Consider the following 15,221-nt stretch of genomic DNA (forward strand, 5'->3'; position numbering starts at 1 on the left):
GAGACCTGCCTGGGCAACTTGGCGAGACCTCATCTCTACAATAAAATAAAAAAATCAGCCGGGCATGGTAGCCCGTGCCTGTAATTCTGGCTACTCAGAAGGCTGAGGTGGAAGGATTGCCGGAGCCCAGCAGGTCGAGGCTGCAGTGGCCGGGAGTGGCCACTGCACTCCGGTCTGGGCAACAGAGTGAGACTCCAACTCAAAAAAAAAAAAAGGATGGAGAAGCTGAGGCCTATGACGTTCAGTGTCTTGCCCAAGGTCAGCGGCCAACTTGGAGGTGAGCACTAGGCCAGAGGTCTCTCTCGTGGCCTGTGTTCCCTAGCCACTCTGGTCTGCCCCTGCTTCCACCCCACCTCAGCTTGGCTCTTCTCTGGTGGTTTTGTTCTGCCCTCCCTCCCTGGGGGCACCTGAGTGTGGACTGAACAGTGTCATATCCAAGCCCAGAGTGGGGCTGTGACAGCCTTCCCTCCCCTTCCCCCAGATCCGCTCTGTGATCAGGAGGAGCCGGGAGACTGGCCACGCACACCCCATGTCCCGGGAGCCCTCCCCTCGCCGCCGGCTGGACCCTGCCACCCTGAGCAGGACCCCATCCCAGGAGCGGCTCATCGCGGAGCTGCAGGGTCGGCTGGGCCTCCAGCTGGAGGCGGAGGAGGCAGCAGAGGCCTCTGCCCAGGACTGGCTGACTGAGGGCATCGTCATCACTGTGCAGCCACATGGGAGGCGGGCCGGGGGGCAGATTGTGGACAAGGTGGCAGGGAGATGCCAAGGGCTGGGGCTGGGACAGGACCAGGCAGCAGAGGTCCAGGTTCTTTCCTGGCCTCAACGCTGGCTGGAGGGGAGATTTAGGGTGGTGGGGTGGTTCTTGCGTCTTGTGGCCTTATGGGGCTGGCCTCACTCTTGGTGCCAGAGTGGGAAGGCCCATGGGGAGCCTGGGGTGCCCCTCCCCCCACCCCTGTCGGGTGAGTTGATAATTTCTTCCATCTTCCTCATCTCTCTTCTTCCTTTCTTCTTCCCAGGTTGTCTTCCCTCCTGGCTCTCCCATTCCCTTGAGAAGAACCATCTCTGTCCTGGCTTCTCCTCCTTCTGTTCCTTTGTTCCAGCCTCACAAAGATGCTTCGGCCAGCAGTTCTTCTCCTCTGCCCAGCCTGCTTGCTCCCTCCCTCCTGGGACCCTCAGCTTGTACCGGTGCTTCTCCTGGGGTCCGGAGTGCAGGGGAAGTACCCTATGATGAGGATGTGCAGGGCCTCACCCCTCCCACTCCTGCACCCCACACCGTGAGGTCCGTGGGCTGCCAGACCGACGAGGACCCGCTCTTCCCCCCAATGCAGGCAGGCCTCCCAAGGGCCCCAGTGCTGGCCATTCTTATCCTGTCCTAATACTGTTGCACACATACATAGACACACAAAGAGACGTGCGCGCGCGCGCGCGCGCACACACACACACACACACACACACACACACACACACACACACACACCCTCTATCCCTCCAACCACAGACGCAAACACAGGAATCACAGTCCTTCCCTGACCCTGGACCCTCACTGAACCTGATCCCAGGACCCTCTCCCACACCTTTTCAGGAAGTCAACTGCCCTTATGCTTTCCTGTGGTGTCTCCCTGCCATTCCCCTGTTCCCTGACTACCCCTTGGGACTGCCCCAGGTCCAGGCTCCTATCCAAGGAAGCCATTCCCAGAAGAGAAAGCAGAAACCTCTCTCCTCCCCTTGAAGTCCCTAGGCCCAGCACCTGGTGAGGCCTCCTTGCTTTCTGACCCCAGTTACCTCCCCTTCCTGTGTCCTCACCTCCCTCTCCCTCTTAAATCTCCCTGGACCTCTCTCAAGGCTGTTTTTCTCTAGATTTTTTTCTCCTGATTTTGGTACTACCAGTGGGGGAAAAAATCCTCTTATCTCACCTGAAATTCCCTTCTGTGAAATGGTCCAGTGACAGAGTCTCTTAGTCTTTCTTCCACAATTAAAAAAAAATTCTTTCTTGTCTCTTCCTTTATTTAAGATCCAGGGCCTGGAACAAAAAGCGGATAAGGAGCTGTGCTGGGCTGCCGGCTGGCCTCCGGATGATGGGCAGAGCAGCCCTGGAGGGCAGGACGAGGGAGGGGTCAGTGCTAAGGGTTGCAGGCTTAGTTTCCTGTGTGTTATGCTTTCCCTGAGCCTGGTCATGCCAGCAGGGTACTGGGAGCCTTTCTCTCTAATCCTCTGTGGTCCCTCTGACCACCAGGAGGTCCTGCTGATCTCACTCCCAATTTTAGGGCTCTTCAGGCCCCTGGTGGAGGTTGTACTTCTTGCCTCAATCAGCCCATTTGCCCAGGAGGGAGAAAAGTCTTCCCACCCCACCATCTCCCTGCCCTGGTGCTGCGACACCGTACCCTGAGCCTCACAAGTCCTGACCAGTCCCCTCTCCTTGTCTCCACAGTTCATGGCCCAAGGAAAAACAGGGAGCAGCTCACCCCCTGGGGGTCCGCCAAAGCCTGGGAGCCAGCTCGACAGCATGCTGGGGAGCCTGCAGTCCGACCTGAACAAACTGGGTGTCGCCACAGTTGCCAAAGGGGTCTGTGGGGCCTGCAAGAAGCCCATCGCCGGGCAGGTGATGAGGGGAGGAGGGGCGGAGCAGCTGGTGAGCGTGGGGATTTCTGCTCCTCTGGGGATGCTCTGTGGCTGACCTCGACCCTGCACCATATTTCGTCTTTCTTATCAGGTTGTGACCGCCATGGGAAAGACGTGGCACCCGGAGCACTTTGTCTGCACCCACTGCCAGGAGGAGATTGGATCCCGGAACTTCTTTGAGCGGGATGGACAGCCCTATTGTGAAAAGGACTACCACAACCTCTTCTCTCCACGCTGCTACTACTGCAATGGTCCCATCCTGGATGTGAGTCCCTGCAGTATGGTTCCTTATCCAGGCACCTCACCCACATTGGCTCATTTCATCTTCACCATAGCCATCGGAGGCTCAGAGAGGTCATGTTACATGCCTGAGGCTCACACAGCTAGGAAACAGTGGGGCTAGATTCAAATCCAGGCCTGATCTATAGCCTATCCCATTGCACATCGGACTGTCCCTCCTTCTTTTCTCCTTCCATATTGATTTCCTTCTTTTGAGACTGTCAAGTTAAATGCTGGCTGTCTTACTATCCCACTGTGTGATGCTAGGGAAATGCCTAGCTTCTCTGAGCCTCAGCTTTTTCACTTATAAAATGGAGTCACAATAGAACTTATGACCTTGACTCAGTGTGGTGTGAGGATTAAAGGAGAAGAGTGTGTCTGGCATGTCATGTCCCTCAATAAATCTAAGTTCTTAGTGGTATTCATAGCTCAATTAGGAGAGTCCCTGATCTTGGGAGTGTTTTGCTCATCTTTGACAGTGGGCAGAGGTGGGGATGGGAGGGACAGCCATGCTGGGATCTGTCAAGTGGGGTGGCAGCTTGGTTTTGATCCCACACTTTGCTTTCACAGAAAGTGGTAACAGCCCTTGACCGGACATGGCACCCTGAGCACTTCTTCTGTGCCCAGTGTGGAGCCTTTTTTGGTCCTGAAGGTATGGCCGGTGGACCAATGCGCCACCTCCTGGGAGGGCTGGGAAGGTGGGGTGGGAGACGCTGCTGGTGGAGTCAGGGTGGCTTCACTTCTGGAAACCCAAACTCTGACCCCCAAGGTCCTACTCCTCAGGGTTCCACGAGAAAGATGGCAAGGCCTACTGCCGCAAGGATTACTTCGACATGTTCGCACCCAAGTGTGGTGGCTGTGCCCGGGCCATCCTGGAGAACTACATCTCGGCCCTCAACACGCTTTGGCATCCTGAGTGCTTTGTGTGCCGGGTAAGGAGCCTCCCTCCACATCTGGAGGCGGCTGGGAGCAGACATTGGAGAGAGAGGGGCCTCTTTCACTGTGCTCTTTCGATCCAGCTTGGAGGCTTTGTTTGGGGTCATTAACAGGGTGAGCAGGCAGTAGGTATGTGTCTTCAAGTCCAATAGGTCCTGGGCCAGGTTTGTATTCAAGCTGAGATGAACCAGGAGTGAGGTAGACCAGCCTAGTCCTGTGCATCAACCCTGAAACTGGTCATATTCGGGAGAAGAGTGTGAGAGAATTAAATGAGATAATACAAGTACTTAGCAGACTCAAGGGTATTGGTTTCCAAACTTAATTCTGGGGAGTAACAGGGGGCCCACAGATATTATTAGGAATTCAGAAAGGGCCCTCTGACCAAATAAGTTTGGGAAACATGGCTCACTGCAGGACTTCTCAGAGGCTTTTATATGCACATGAATCTCCAACCAAGAATCTAGGCTGAGTCCAGGGGTTCGAGAGCAATCTGGGCAACTTGACAAGACCTTGTCTCTACAATAAATCAAAAAATTAGCTGTGCCTGATGGCACGTGCCTGTGGTTCCAGCTACTTGGAAAACTGAGGTGGAAGGATCACCTGAGCCCAGCAGGTCATGGTGACTGTGAGCGTGCCACTGCACTCCAGCCTGGGCAGCAGAGTGAGACTCCGACTCCAAAAAAAAAAAAAAAAAATCTAGGCTGCAGAACTTGACCACAGACCCCTTTTTTTCAGCACCAATGTTTTTGGGAACACTTTTGCATTCATCTGATTAAGTTCCTAGAAGTCAGACCTATGTATGAATCCAGGCTGTGCAACTTAGTAGCTTCACGACCCTGGGCTAGTCACTTAACTTGTGTATCTTAGTGGCCTCCCTGTTAGAATGACATAAGTGTTTAGTACAGCAGTTAGCCCATAGGAAATGTCTAGCAAGTGGGAGTCAATGTGTATGCCAACCACGACCATCTCTCATCTCCAGCCTGCCATGCTGGGTGCTGCCCTAGCTGGAAGGGACAGCCCCCTGAGTCCCCCCTTTCCACCTGGCAGGAATGCTTCACACCGTTCGTTAATGGTAGCTTCTTTGAACACGATGGGCAGCCCTACTGTGAGGTGCACTACCATGAACGGCGCGGCTCTTTGTGTTCGGGCTGCCAGAAACCCATCACGGGCCGCTGCATCACCGCCATGGCCAAGAAGTTTCACCCCGAGCACTTCGTCTGTGCCTTCTGCCTCAAGCAGCTCAACAAGGGCACCTTCAAGGAGCAGAACGACAAGCCTTACTGTCAGAACTGCTTCCTCAAGCTCTTCTGCTAGGCGCCCCTGTCCCTGCCTCTGCCCCTCTTCCCCAGCCAGCATCCCCAACTGCTACTGTGACCCAGAGACCCCACTCGGGGGCGAAGGGGCAAATCTGAGTGAAACTGGAACCCTTGTCCTCGGCTGGGACAGGATGGGAAGAGGGCCATGAGGGACCCTGTCTGCTTGTCTTCACCCCTGCCAGAGCCTCTGGGCCTCTCTCCTCCTGCAGCTCTCCCCAGGCTGTTCATCCTTTGTCCTCCCCAGAGGTGGCGGCTGGGGGCCCCACTCCACCCCACATGTGTCCTCGTGATCTGGCCTGGCCAGGCCAGCACCCCACACTGGAGCCATCTCTTACTCATATTTCAGCAGTGGAGTTGGGGGAGGGGGAGAGCAGGCAGGGGTCTCTTTTTATCCCATTTTTCCCCCAACTTAATTGTCCCTGTTCTTAGAGTATTGAGGGACACTAGCTCCCTCCAGACAATGCCAGCATAAACCCATCCATCCAAGGGCAGAGACCCCAAGGGGCCACGGAAGGTTCCCTGTGCTCCTCCTATCCTTCCAGCCCCCCAGGCCTGGGCAAATGCCCTCCTCCCTTTCACCCTCCCCTCGCCTTTACACCTGCTCTGGTTCTACTGAGAGAGGCCTCTCCAGCAATAATGTTTTATAGTCACTTCCTCCGTCTTGGGGACGGCATGAAGTGGGGAGTATCACCTGTGCCTGGACACTGTACCGACTTTGATAGATTTCTACACTGAGGATTGAATTCATATCGCCTGAGTTGCTTTTACTTCTCTATACAAAATGATTTTGAAGAGATTTTAAAGATGTTCCTTTTTGTATTCTTCTTGGCTGCCGCCACTGGGCCTGTCAGTGACAGTGGTCTTGGCATGGAGTTTGCTTTGTACTGAGGACTTGGGGTGGGGAAGCGATTTGTATTTTATTTTTTCTTAGCACAAGCAGGTGAATGGGAGCAGCTCTGTGACTCCCCTTCTTTAACTTCACAGCTCACCAGGACTGTTTTATAAACTGCTGTATTTGAAAACCCCTTCCTTGAAAACCCCTTCCTTACTGCCCAGGCCAGCAAGCTGTTAACTGAAATTGGTCTAAGGGTGTCTTGCCCTTTTGGGTCTAGAATTCTGAACCTCATCTCTTTTGTTGCCGAGGGAGGAAAAGGGGAAAGTACACTTTGGAGGACTGCTTCTTGTCTGAGTAAGCCATTAGGAACTTCCACTCCCTGATGAATTTTTTGGCAACAGAGAACCCACTGAACATTCTCAGCCTCCTCACCGCTTCTCTGTGACTCTCTCTTCTGCCTTCTCAGGAAAGCTGGTATCTGATTTTGACCATAAGGACTATGAAAGTCTCTTTGGTCTTGTTGATTCCACTGAGCATATCACTTCCACAAATCTGCCCTCCCTGGAGACCAGGTACAGGTTCTTCCCCTTTTACAGGTGGGATCAGCACTCAGGAGGTCTGGAGACAAGGCCCCAGGTTGTGTTACAAGGGGGCCTGAAAGAATTTTGGGCAGAGGGGCAGGATCCTCTGGGGAAATCTCCAGAGCTCTCTTTCCCAAGGATGAAGCAGGAGCAGCCAGGCTGGGGGTCTTTGGTCAAGGGACAGGGATTCCCCCAGGGGTCTGTAATGTGAGGAAGATCCAGACTGCCCCACTGCTTCCTGGCAGAGACTGAGTGTGTTGGAGTCTCAGAAGAGGAGCCCTTCTTTGTGGCGGGTAGGGCACAGTCCAGGTGTGGGGATGTCAGCCTGGCCCCTCCAAAAGTCTGATGTCTCCACTTCCACCCACAGGCCTTATTGCTCTGTTTACAGTGACCTGCCCCAGGCCCCTCCCCAAGGGGAACTGGGTTTTCTGGGGTCCACCCTCTGGGTCAATGGTTATTTGATAATTTGATTTTGATTTTTTTTTCCTCTGTAAACTTCTGGCTTTTCCCATTTCAACTCCTATGATTTACGCCAATAAAGTTTGCCATTATTTTCACCTGTGCTAGTGCCGTTTCTTGGTGGTCTGAGATAACAACCTAGTGGTCCCAGCAGAGAGATCAAGCCCTCTACAGACTCAGAAGGATCACCAGATTGCAGGTAAATCATGAATGTTCCCTGGAGTCCAAAATCCCTGGAGATGGAATCCGTGGTCCTTGCCTGTGGTCGCAGGTCCAACCTGGCTGCCACATGGGCTTTACTCTTTCCTGAGCAATTGGTGAGGGAAGGCTGGGTAGCGGTATTATTAGGTCCTGTGTGGGGCAGGCCCTGCCCTTGGCATATGCACCTGGGTATGCTGACGGCATTTTCAGGTGGGGAGGGTGGTTTTGAGACAAGAAGCCACATGCACAAGGCCATCCCCCCCAGTGAGAGCAGAGCCATGATACGAACCCAGGGCTTTCCTCTGCCTGCGCTTCTCATTGAGCCTGACACATTGTGCCTGAGCTGACACACCTTGGGTGTAGTAGCCCCTTCTGGCTCAGGCAGTTAAGGATGGGTCTCTACTGCCTTCTTGTGGTCATAACCATATTTGCGTGCTTTTCTCTATGCTCCCATCAGATCCAGAGTTCCAGTCCTAGGCCCCCAGATCTTCCTGGACAGCCTTGTTCCACCTTGAGCCATGTCTTCACAGTCTCCCTGTTGTTTGGAATGGCTCTCCAAAGCAGCATGTTGAATTCCAGTCTGAACTCTGACTGTGCCCCAGTGAACTCAGAAGTGAAAAGTACCTTGAGTCCTCACTCAAATAGAATGACTTCTTTGGATTTGCTTTTTCACTTTGCTTTGTGGATATTTTTCAATACCAATAAATGTTGTCTTTTTTTTTTTTTTTTTTGAGTTGGAGTCTCACTCTGTCACCCAGACTGGAGTGCAGTGGCCGCTCCTGGCCACCGCAGCCTCGACCTGCTGGGTTCCGGCGATCCTTCCGCCTCAGCCTTCCAAATAGCTGGAACTACAGGCGCGCTACCAAGCCCGGCTAATTTTTTTTTTTTAATTTATTGTAGAGATGAGATTTCGCCAAGTTACCCAAGCGGGTCTCAAACCCACAGGCTCAGGCAATCCACTCACCTCAGCCTCCCAAAGGCGCAGGATTACAGGCTGAGCCACCAAGCCCGGCAATACCAATAAATATAGATATACATCCTTTTGTAATGGCTTCATGGTATTCCGTTATATTGATGTACTACAATTAGAGATGATATTTATGTAATTACAGCAAGGACATCCTTGTAAATGTACCTTGTGACTATGTATATACTAGGAAAAGTGCATTTAGAGGGAGATAGACTTGGGGTATGGAAGGGAATGTATAGTACAGTGGGGCCCTTTGGCTTTGAACTTGCTCCTAGATTTCAATTCTGAAACCATCTTTTATTGGCTAAGAAACTTGGTCAAATTATTTAAACTTTCTGTGAGTTTTCTTATTGGTAAGACAGGAAAACTAATGCAGTACTGTACCACCCCAGAAGATTGTTGCAAAGATTAACACCAGTCATGTGCACAGGGTACTAAGCACAATGCTAAGAGCAACATAATCCAATGGAATCTTAACTCTGTTTCTACAAAAAAAAATAATTTAAAAATTAGCTGGATATGATGATACACACCTATAGTCACAGCTACTTGGGAGGCTGAGGCAGGAGGATCACTTGCATCTAGGCGGTTAAGGCTACAGCGAGCTTTGATTGCACCACTGCACTTCAGCCTGGGTTACAGTGTGAGACTCTCAAAAAAAAGGAATCCTAGCAATAACTTCAGCAGTTTTCAAACTGGGCTGATCACAGAGGCAATAGGAGGTCTTAAAACAAAATATAAATTTATGGGTCCCACTTCTGTAAGTTCTGATCCAGTAGGACTGTAGTAAGGCCCAGAAATTTTTACAAAGCTCCTGTTTGGGAATAGTTTCTGCTAACAGTGACTTGAAAAGATGGCTTTATAATTAACTGTTCAAAGAGACACTACTAAAACAAAATTAGACACAGGACAGGAATATTAGAGCTCCAAACTTAGTCCAGCCTTGTTGGGTGAAAGTTTAGGAAACAGAACTTGAGATCACATATAGCTAACTGTGTGTTGGTCATATATGGTCCAGATAAACTCATTGGAAATTTTAGTTTCACTTAACTTGGTCACACGAAAAGAGTACAGCTAGGGGGAAACACACCTGCCCTAAAATCTTTCATTACAAATTTTTTGCTATAGCACAATTATTCAAATACATCTTAAATGAATATATAAGAAGCTAAAATTTTCCTCCTACACTTTATCAAATGAGTTAAGTCATAACACATTTTATCCTCATAGCAACTCTAGAACTATCCCATTTTACAGATAAGGGAAACAGAGGGTCAGCAAAGTGAAATTATGTCTACAAATGACACAACTAGCTAGTGGCAGAACAAGGTTATGAATACAGGTCATCTGATGGTAAATCCTGCATTCATTCAACAAATATTTGTTAAATGCTGACTATGTGCCAGGTACAAGACAAAATCCCTTATGGAGCTTGCATTCCTACAGGAAAGACAAACAATAATAAATACAAAGTGTGTAAGGCATGCTATTGAAAACAGGGAACAGAGTAAGGGAGAGTGGGTGTGGATCTTTTTTTTTTTTTTTTGAGTCGGAGTTTAACTCTGTTGCCCAGACTGGAATACAGTGGCACGCTCGTGGCCACTGTGGCCTCGACCTGTTGGGCTCAGGTGATCCTTCCATCTCAGCCTTCCAAGTAGCTGGAACCATAGGAGTGCACCACCACACCGGGCTGATTTTTTAATTTATTGTAGAGACAAGCTCTCACGAAAGCTGCCCAGGTTGGTCTCGAGCCCCTGGGCTCAGGCAAGCCTCTTACCTCTGCCTCCCAAAGTAGTGGGATTACAGGCATGACCACTACGCCTGGTTGCCTTCTAATTTTAAACAGGGAACTCGCGGTAGGCCTCATTGAGCAGGTGATATTTATGCGAAGACATGACGGAGTAGAGTTACCCTGTGGATATTGGCTAGGAGCTTTTCAGGAAGACAGAATAACTAATGCTAAAGTGGAAGCATGCTCTGAAAAAGGAGCACAGCAACATCTGGCTGGAAGCAAATAAGTCAGTAGGAAGACAGGAGATGAGATTATTGGAATGGACTTGGAGAGCAAATCGTGTAGGGCCTTTGTTTGTTTGTTTGTTTTGAGTTGGAGTCTCACTCTGTCACCCAGACTGGAGTGCAGTGGCTGCTCCCAGCCACCGTAGCCTCGACCTGCTGGGCTCCGGCGATCCTTCCGCCTCTGCCTTCCAAGTAGCCGGAATTACAGGCATGCGCTACCACACCTGGCTTGATTTTTTGATTTATTGTAGAGATGAGGTCTCGCTGCCCAGGCGGGTCTCGAACCCGCGGGCTCAGGCAATCCACTCACCTCAGCCTCCCAAAGGCGCGGGATTACAGGCTGAGCCACCGAGCCCGGCTGTGTAGGGCCTTATAGGCAGTGTAAATTTTAGATTTTTCTTTTAAGGAAATGGAGAGCCTTTGAAGAGTTTTGAGCAGATAAGGAAATGAGCCAACTTAGGTTTTTAAGGATCTGTCTGTTTTGGTAGAGGGAAAAACAAACTAGAGGAGAGAAGGGACCATTCTGTTTCTAAGCATGTGCAATTTCTTATCAGCTCCAAGTTGTACTGTTTAGTTTGCTGGGTTGGCCAGGAGGCGGAGAGAAACCGAGACGCTGAGTTAGCAAACTCTAGCTTCCACAGGAAGGCAGCTCCAGCCCAGTAGGTGGCAGCAGCTCAGAGAAAGTTCTTCCAACATAAGGCAGTGCCTTCCTCAACTACCCAACTTAAAGGCGACTTCCTGTTGGTTGGAGTGGCAGTGATATTCTCCAATGGATACCTTTGTCCTTTGGCTTTGCTGAACGGGCAGTGGCGCCAGCCAATAGGCAGGGGCCAATGTCGACGGTTTGTGATTGGCTACTTTGTTCATGTATAAAACTCACGCACAGGCGCGCGGCCCTTCTCTCGCCAGGCGTCCTCGTGTGAGGTTGGTGAGGCCGGCGCTTGTGCGCGGAGTCCGGCGGTGGGAAGTATGGGCGTCTTGGGGAGATTCTTGGAGGGATTTGGAGCCGCCACCAAACTCCCAGTTCTGCCTGGGACTTTGGTGGCGGCTCGCACTTTCCGGTCAGCGGCGGCGGCAGCCCCAGGCCGGATGGCGGGTGTTTGCGCGTGTCCTGTTTCCGCACAGGCCTCTGAGGGGGGAATGGGTGTTGGGGAAACCGGGCCTGAGCTCCCTCTTTCCCCTCAGTGACATCGTCTTTAAACCCTGCGTGGCAATCCCTGACGCACCGCCGTGATGCCCAGGGAAGACAGGGCGACCTGGAAGTCCAACTACTTTCTTAAGATAATCGTAAGTGTGGAATGGGCCGTGGCCGCTTATCATGCTGCCTCGGGAGCTAATAGGGGCAGCCCACTGTGAGCTGAGTATCCAGTTGGTACCATCTAGTGGGTTAAGTTGTTTTGGGCAGAGTTTAATATTAAATTCTCGAGGTAGGGTGCTCTTATTGCGGATGAACAGGCTCAGACAGGTAAGCGGCTTCCACGACAATGGCATTTTCCTCCAGGTTGCTCTGGTTTCCAAAAATAGCACATATCATGTACTACTTTGCTTCTGACGATAGGAAGGTCTGAGGGAAAGAGTGACTCGTTATAATGAGGTATGTTGTTGGTATTGAGGATTTGTCAGAAACGAAGTGTCCCATGACTGCTTGCTTTTGGATGGCCTTTGAGGTGGGTCTTCCTTGCCCAGAAAAGCTGGCGGTTCTGCTCTTCAGGCATTAGGCTGCATTGTTGTGATGAGTCGGCATGATACCTTCCCGCACTTAGGGATGAGGATTTTCAGGCACAAAACCTTTTTTGTTTTTATTTTTTGAGTTGAAGTTTCACTCTGTCACTTGGACTGCCTCAACCTGCTGGGCTCTGGCAATCCTTCCGCTCAGCCTTCCAAGTAGCTGGAACTACAGGCGCGCGCTACCATGCCCGGCTAATTTTTTAATTTAATGTAGAGGTGAGGTCTCCATAAGTTGCTCAGGCAATCCACTCACCTCTGCCTCCCAGAGTGTGGGATTACAGACTGAGCCACCGAGCCCGACCAGGCACAAAACCTTTAAGAATTGTGCAGCAATATAGACATTCACAGCCGAGTCTTTTTACAAGTGATTTGCCGTATTTGCTTTATGTTGTGTTTTGAATGCTGCAAATAGAGTTCTTGACTAGCTTATGTGGAAAGTTTTTCTGTGAATGGAGCCACTTTGATGAATCAGAGACATGACTTATGATTGGGAAAAACAAGAACTTAAGTGTTAAGCTTTTTTTATCAGATATAGAAACCTACTTTTACTGTTCATACCCAGCAAGCTTGTCAAAACTGGCAATATTACAGCTTAGATGGTGCTTATTGGGAGAAATTGTCCCAATCGCTCTCCAGCTGACTTCAGAAGCATATAGGAAAGGGAGAATGATACCAGTGATTGTGGGGTTCAGTTTCTCCTGACTTTTTTTTCCGCTTTCCCCCTGTTAACTTTGCTTGTTTCTGGTTTTTTTGTAGCAACTTTTGGATGACTACCCAAAATGCTTCATTGTGGGCGCAGACAACGTGGGCTCCAAGCAGATGCAGCAGATCCGCATGTCCCTCCGAGGGAAGGCTGTGGTGCTGATGGGCAAGAACACCATGATGCGCAAGGCCATCCGAGGGCATCTGGAAAACAACCCAGCTCTGGAGAAGTCAGTCAGTTCCCTGGGCAGCATTGTCCTCCTTTCCCAGTGCCCTTCTCCCTTTCCCTGGAGAAGAATGCCACTGAAAACTTTTTCTGTAAACTTCTCTTTGCAGACTGTTGCCTCATATCCGGGGGAATGTAGGCTTTGTGTTCACCAAGGAGGACCTCACTGAGATCCGGGACATGCTGCTGGCCAACAAGGTAAGGGAAGAATCAGGTTGTTTAGAGAGATCTTATCTTGGTTCTTTAAAGCAAAATTGGCCTTTCTCAGGTTGTATCAGTGAAGAGGCTTTTCTCACTATTGTCCTTTTCTAGGTGCCAGCTGCTGCCCGTGCTGGTGCCATTGCCCCATGTGAAGTCACTGTACCAGCCCAGAACACTGGTCTGGGGCCTGAGAAGACCTCCTTCTTCCAGGCTTTAGGTATCACCACTAAAATCTCCAGAGGCACCATTGAAATTCTGGTGAGTTGACCTGGTTTGCTTGTGCTAGCCACAGATGTTGTGGGTCTGCTGGGTGTCCAGATGTTAACTCCCCACTGTTCTCTTGTTCTTCAGAGTGATGTGCAGTTGATTAAGACTGGAGACAAAGTGGGAGCCAGTGAAGCCACGCTGCTGAACATGCTGAACATCTCCCCGTTCTCCTTTGGGCTGATCATCCAGCAGGTGTTCGATAATGGCAGCATCTACAACCCTGAAGTGCTTGACATCACAGAGGACACTCTGCACTCTCGCTTCCTGGAGGTACATGCAGTCTGGCCCGCCTCTTAATACTGATAGTTTGAGAGTATGACAAGTGTCAGAATGAGTCCCGCGTAACTAAGGACTATCATTTAGTCTGTCTACCTACCTATCTAAAACATTAATAATAACATAAGGTTATTGTAGGATCTAGTGAATTAATGAGTGTGAAGTCTTAGAACAGTGCCGAACATGTAGGAAGAGCTATTCTAGGGCCTTCAATAATGCATGAGATCTTGAGCAGTGCCATAAGTCAAAGTAGAAATGACAAACGAAGATAGTTTTTTTAAAAATCACAAAATTAACTTTATTATATTTTTTCCAATGTGAACTTTGTTGTTCAATAACTTCATTGCCCCATTGGTATCTGGTTCTTACTTTCTTGACTCACACAATATCCTCATCCTTCTTTGGGTTTTCTGCATATTTCTTGGCATCCCGTGCTGCTTTCTGTTCAGATTCGTGTTCCAAACTGTTTACTCCAGCCTTTCTTGATCTCAAACATATGGTGTCTGAATTTCCTCTTACTCCTTTCTCTTTCCAATTAATCATGTGGATTTCAACACTTCTCCTTTGTCTTCTGCTACATTAGGCTGGGAGGTCTTACTTTGTCTAAGCACTTTTTGTTATTGCTAACTTGGCCCCTAGGTGTGGGTTTGCGAAGATAGTAAATGTTGATGTATCAACTATCTCTTCTTGGGAGGACTGCGCTTTTTTCCTGAGACTGTCTTATTTAATTTTATAACTTAATACCCTTTAAGTTATAAATATGGTGATAGAATATGTATTCTTTTTCTTGGACAAACAAAATGGAAATGATAACATACTCTTAAATAGTTCCATTTACTTTCTGGAAGTTTCATTTATGTATGAAATTCACATCTGGAAATAGTTTTTCTTCTTCTGCCATGGAACTCAATGGCTATGTTAACCGTTTATATTTTTCACAAAATAGTGGTGGCTTTTGAAGTAAATGCCACCATTATGGTATATAGAACACCTAGGTTTGAAATAAGAGAAAAAATTACTGATGTGTCTGAATTCCCCTGCCAGGAGCATTTGTTGTGAAATGAAAAGCTTCCTTTGAGACTGAGCTGCTAACCTAGTAATTCTTGTCTACTGAAGATTATTTCTCTACATTAAGCTTTGTTCGGACTTCACTTTTCTCTAGGGTATCTCACTTGAAATGTAATCTTCCCTCCCACAGGGTGTCCGCAATGTTGCCAGTGTTTGTCTGCAGATTGGTTATCCCACTGTTGCATCAGTACCCCATTCTATTATCAATGGGTACAAACGAGTCCTGGCTTTGTCTGTGGAGACTGAATACACCTTCCCACTTGCTGAAAAGGTAAAAGGATCTCTCGAGGACCACAGTGAGACTGATGGGGTGACAGATGGTAGCTAGCTGTGTTAGTGCTTTTATAATTGTGTTTTAGATTGCAGATACATTGTTTTTGAGTTGGAGTCTCATTCTGTTTCTGAGGCTGGAGTGCAGTGGCATACTCACGGCCACCTCAGCCTCGACCTGCTGGGCTCAGGTGATCTTCTGCCTCAGTCTTCCAAGTAGCTGGAACTACAGGCATGTGTCACCAGATACATTTTTTTTTTTTTTTTTTTT

At 49.4% G+C, this 15,221-nt stretch overlaps 2 protein-coding genes across 4 annotated transcripts in view; both read left to right on the forward strand.

The window, feature by feature from the left end:
- PXN (paxillin) overlaps positions 1 to 5,691 on the forward strand; it is a 12,684-nt gene extending 6,993 nt beyond the window's left edge. The window contains 12 exon segments of the mRNA XM_021718199.1: positions 482 to 959; positions 1,213 to 1,328; positions 1,583 to 1,663; positions 2,012 to 2,117; positions 2,167 to 2,170; positions 2,275 to 2,356; positions 2,359 to 2,412; positions 2,414 to 2,599; positions 2,711 to 2,884; positions 3,469 to 3,550; positions 3,682 to 3,830; positions 4,882 to 5,691. Coding sequence (XP_021573874.1) covers positions 482 to 959; positions 1,213 to 1,328; positions 1,583 to 1,663; positions 2,012 to 2,117; positions 2,167 to 2,170; positions 2,275 to 2,356; positions 2,359 to 2,412; positions 2,414 to 2,599; positions 2,711 to 2,884; positions 3,469 to 3,550; positions 3,682 to 3,830; positions 4,882 to 5,148 — 1,779 coding nt within the window. The 3' untranslated portion in view covers positions 5,149 to 5,691.
- Positions 5,692 to 11,081: 5,390 nt separating this feature from the next.
- RPLP0 (ribosomal protein lateral stalk subunit P0) overlaps positions 11,082 to 15,221 on the forward strand; it is a 5,680-nt gene continuing 1,540 nt past the window's right edge. Inside the window, exons 1-7 of one of the 3 annotated variants that reach the window (XM_021718195.1) lie at positions 11,082 to 11,136; positions 11,398 to 11,499; positions 12,697 to 12,748; positions 13,008 to 13,066; positions 13,181 to 13,327; positions 13,421 to 13,606; positions 14,811 to 14,951. In XM_021718195.1, coding sequence (XP_021573870.1) covers positions 11,446 to 11,499; positions 12,697 to 12,748; positions 13,008 to 13,066; positions 13,181 to 13,327; positions 13,421 to 13,606; positions 14,811 to 14,951 — 639 coding nt within the window. In that variant the 5' untranslated portion in view covers positions 11,082 to 11,136; positions 11,398 to 11,445. Of the gene's footprint in view, positions 11,137 to 11,337; positions 11,500 to 12,696; positions 12,873 to 12,978; positions 13,067 to 13,180; positions 13,328 to 13,420; positions 13,607 to 14,810; positions 14,952 to 15,221 lie in introns of all 3 variants that reach the window. The other 2 variants (XM_008069297.2, XM_021718194.1) reach the window with 2 other exon arrangements.

This window comes from Carlito syrichta, unplaced genomic scaffold, assembly GCF_000164805.1.
Source record: "Carlito syrichta isolate Samal-C Ts95f unplaced genomic scaffold, Tarsius_syrichta-2.0.1 Scaffold311911, whole genome shotgun sequence".
Taxonomy (NCBI): domain Eukaryota; kingdom Metazoa; phylum Chordata; class Mammalia; order Primates; family Tarsiidae; genus Carlito; species Carlito syrichta.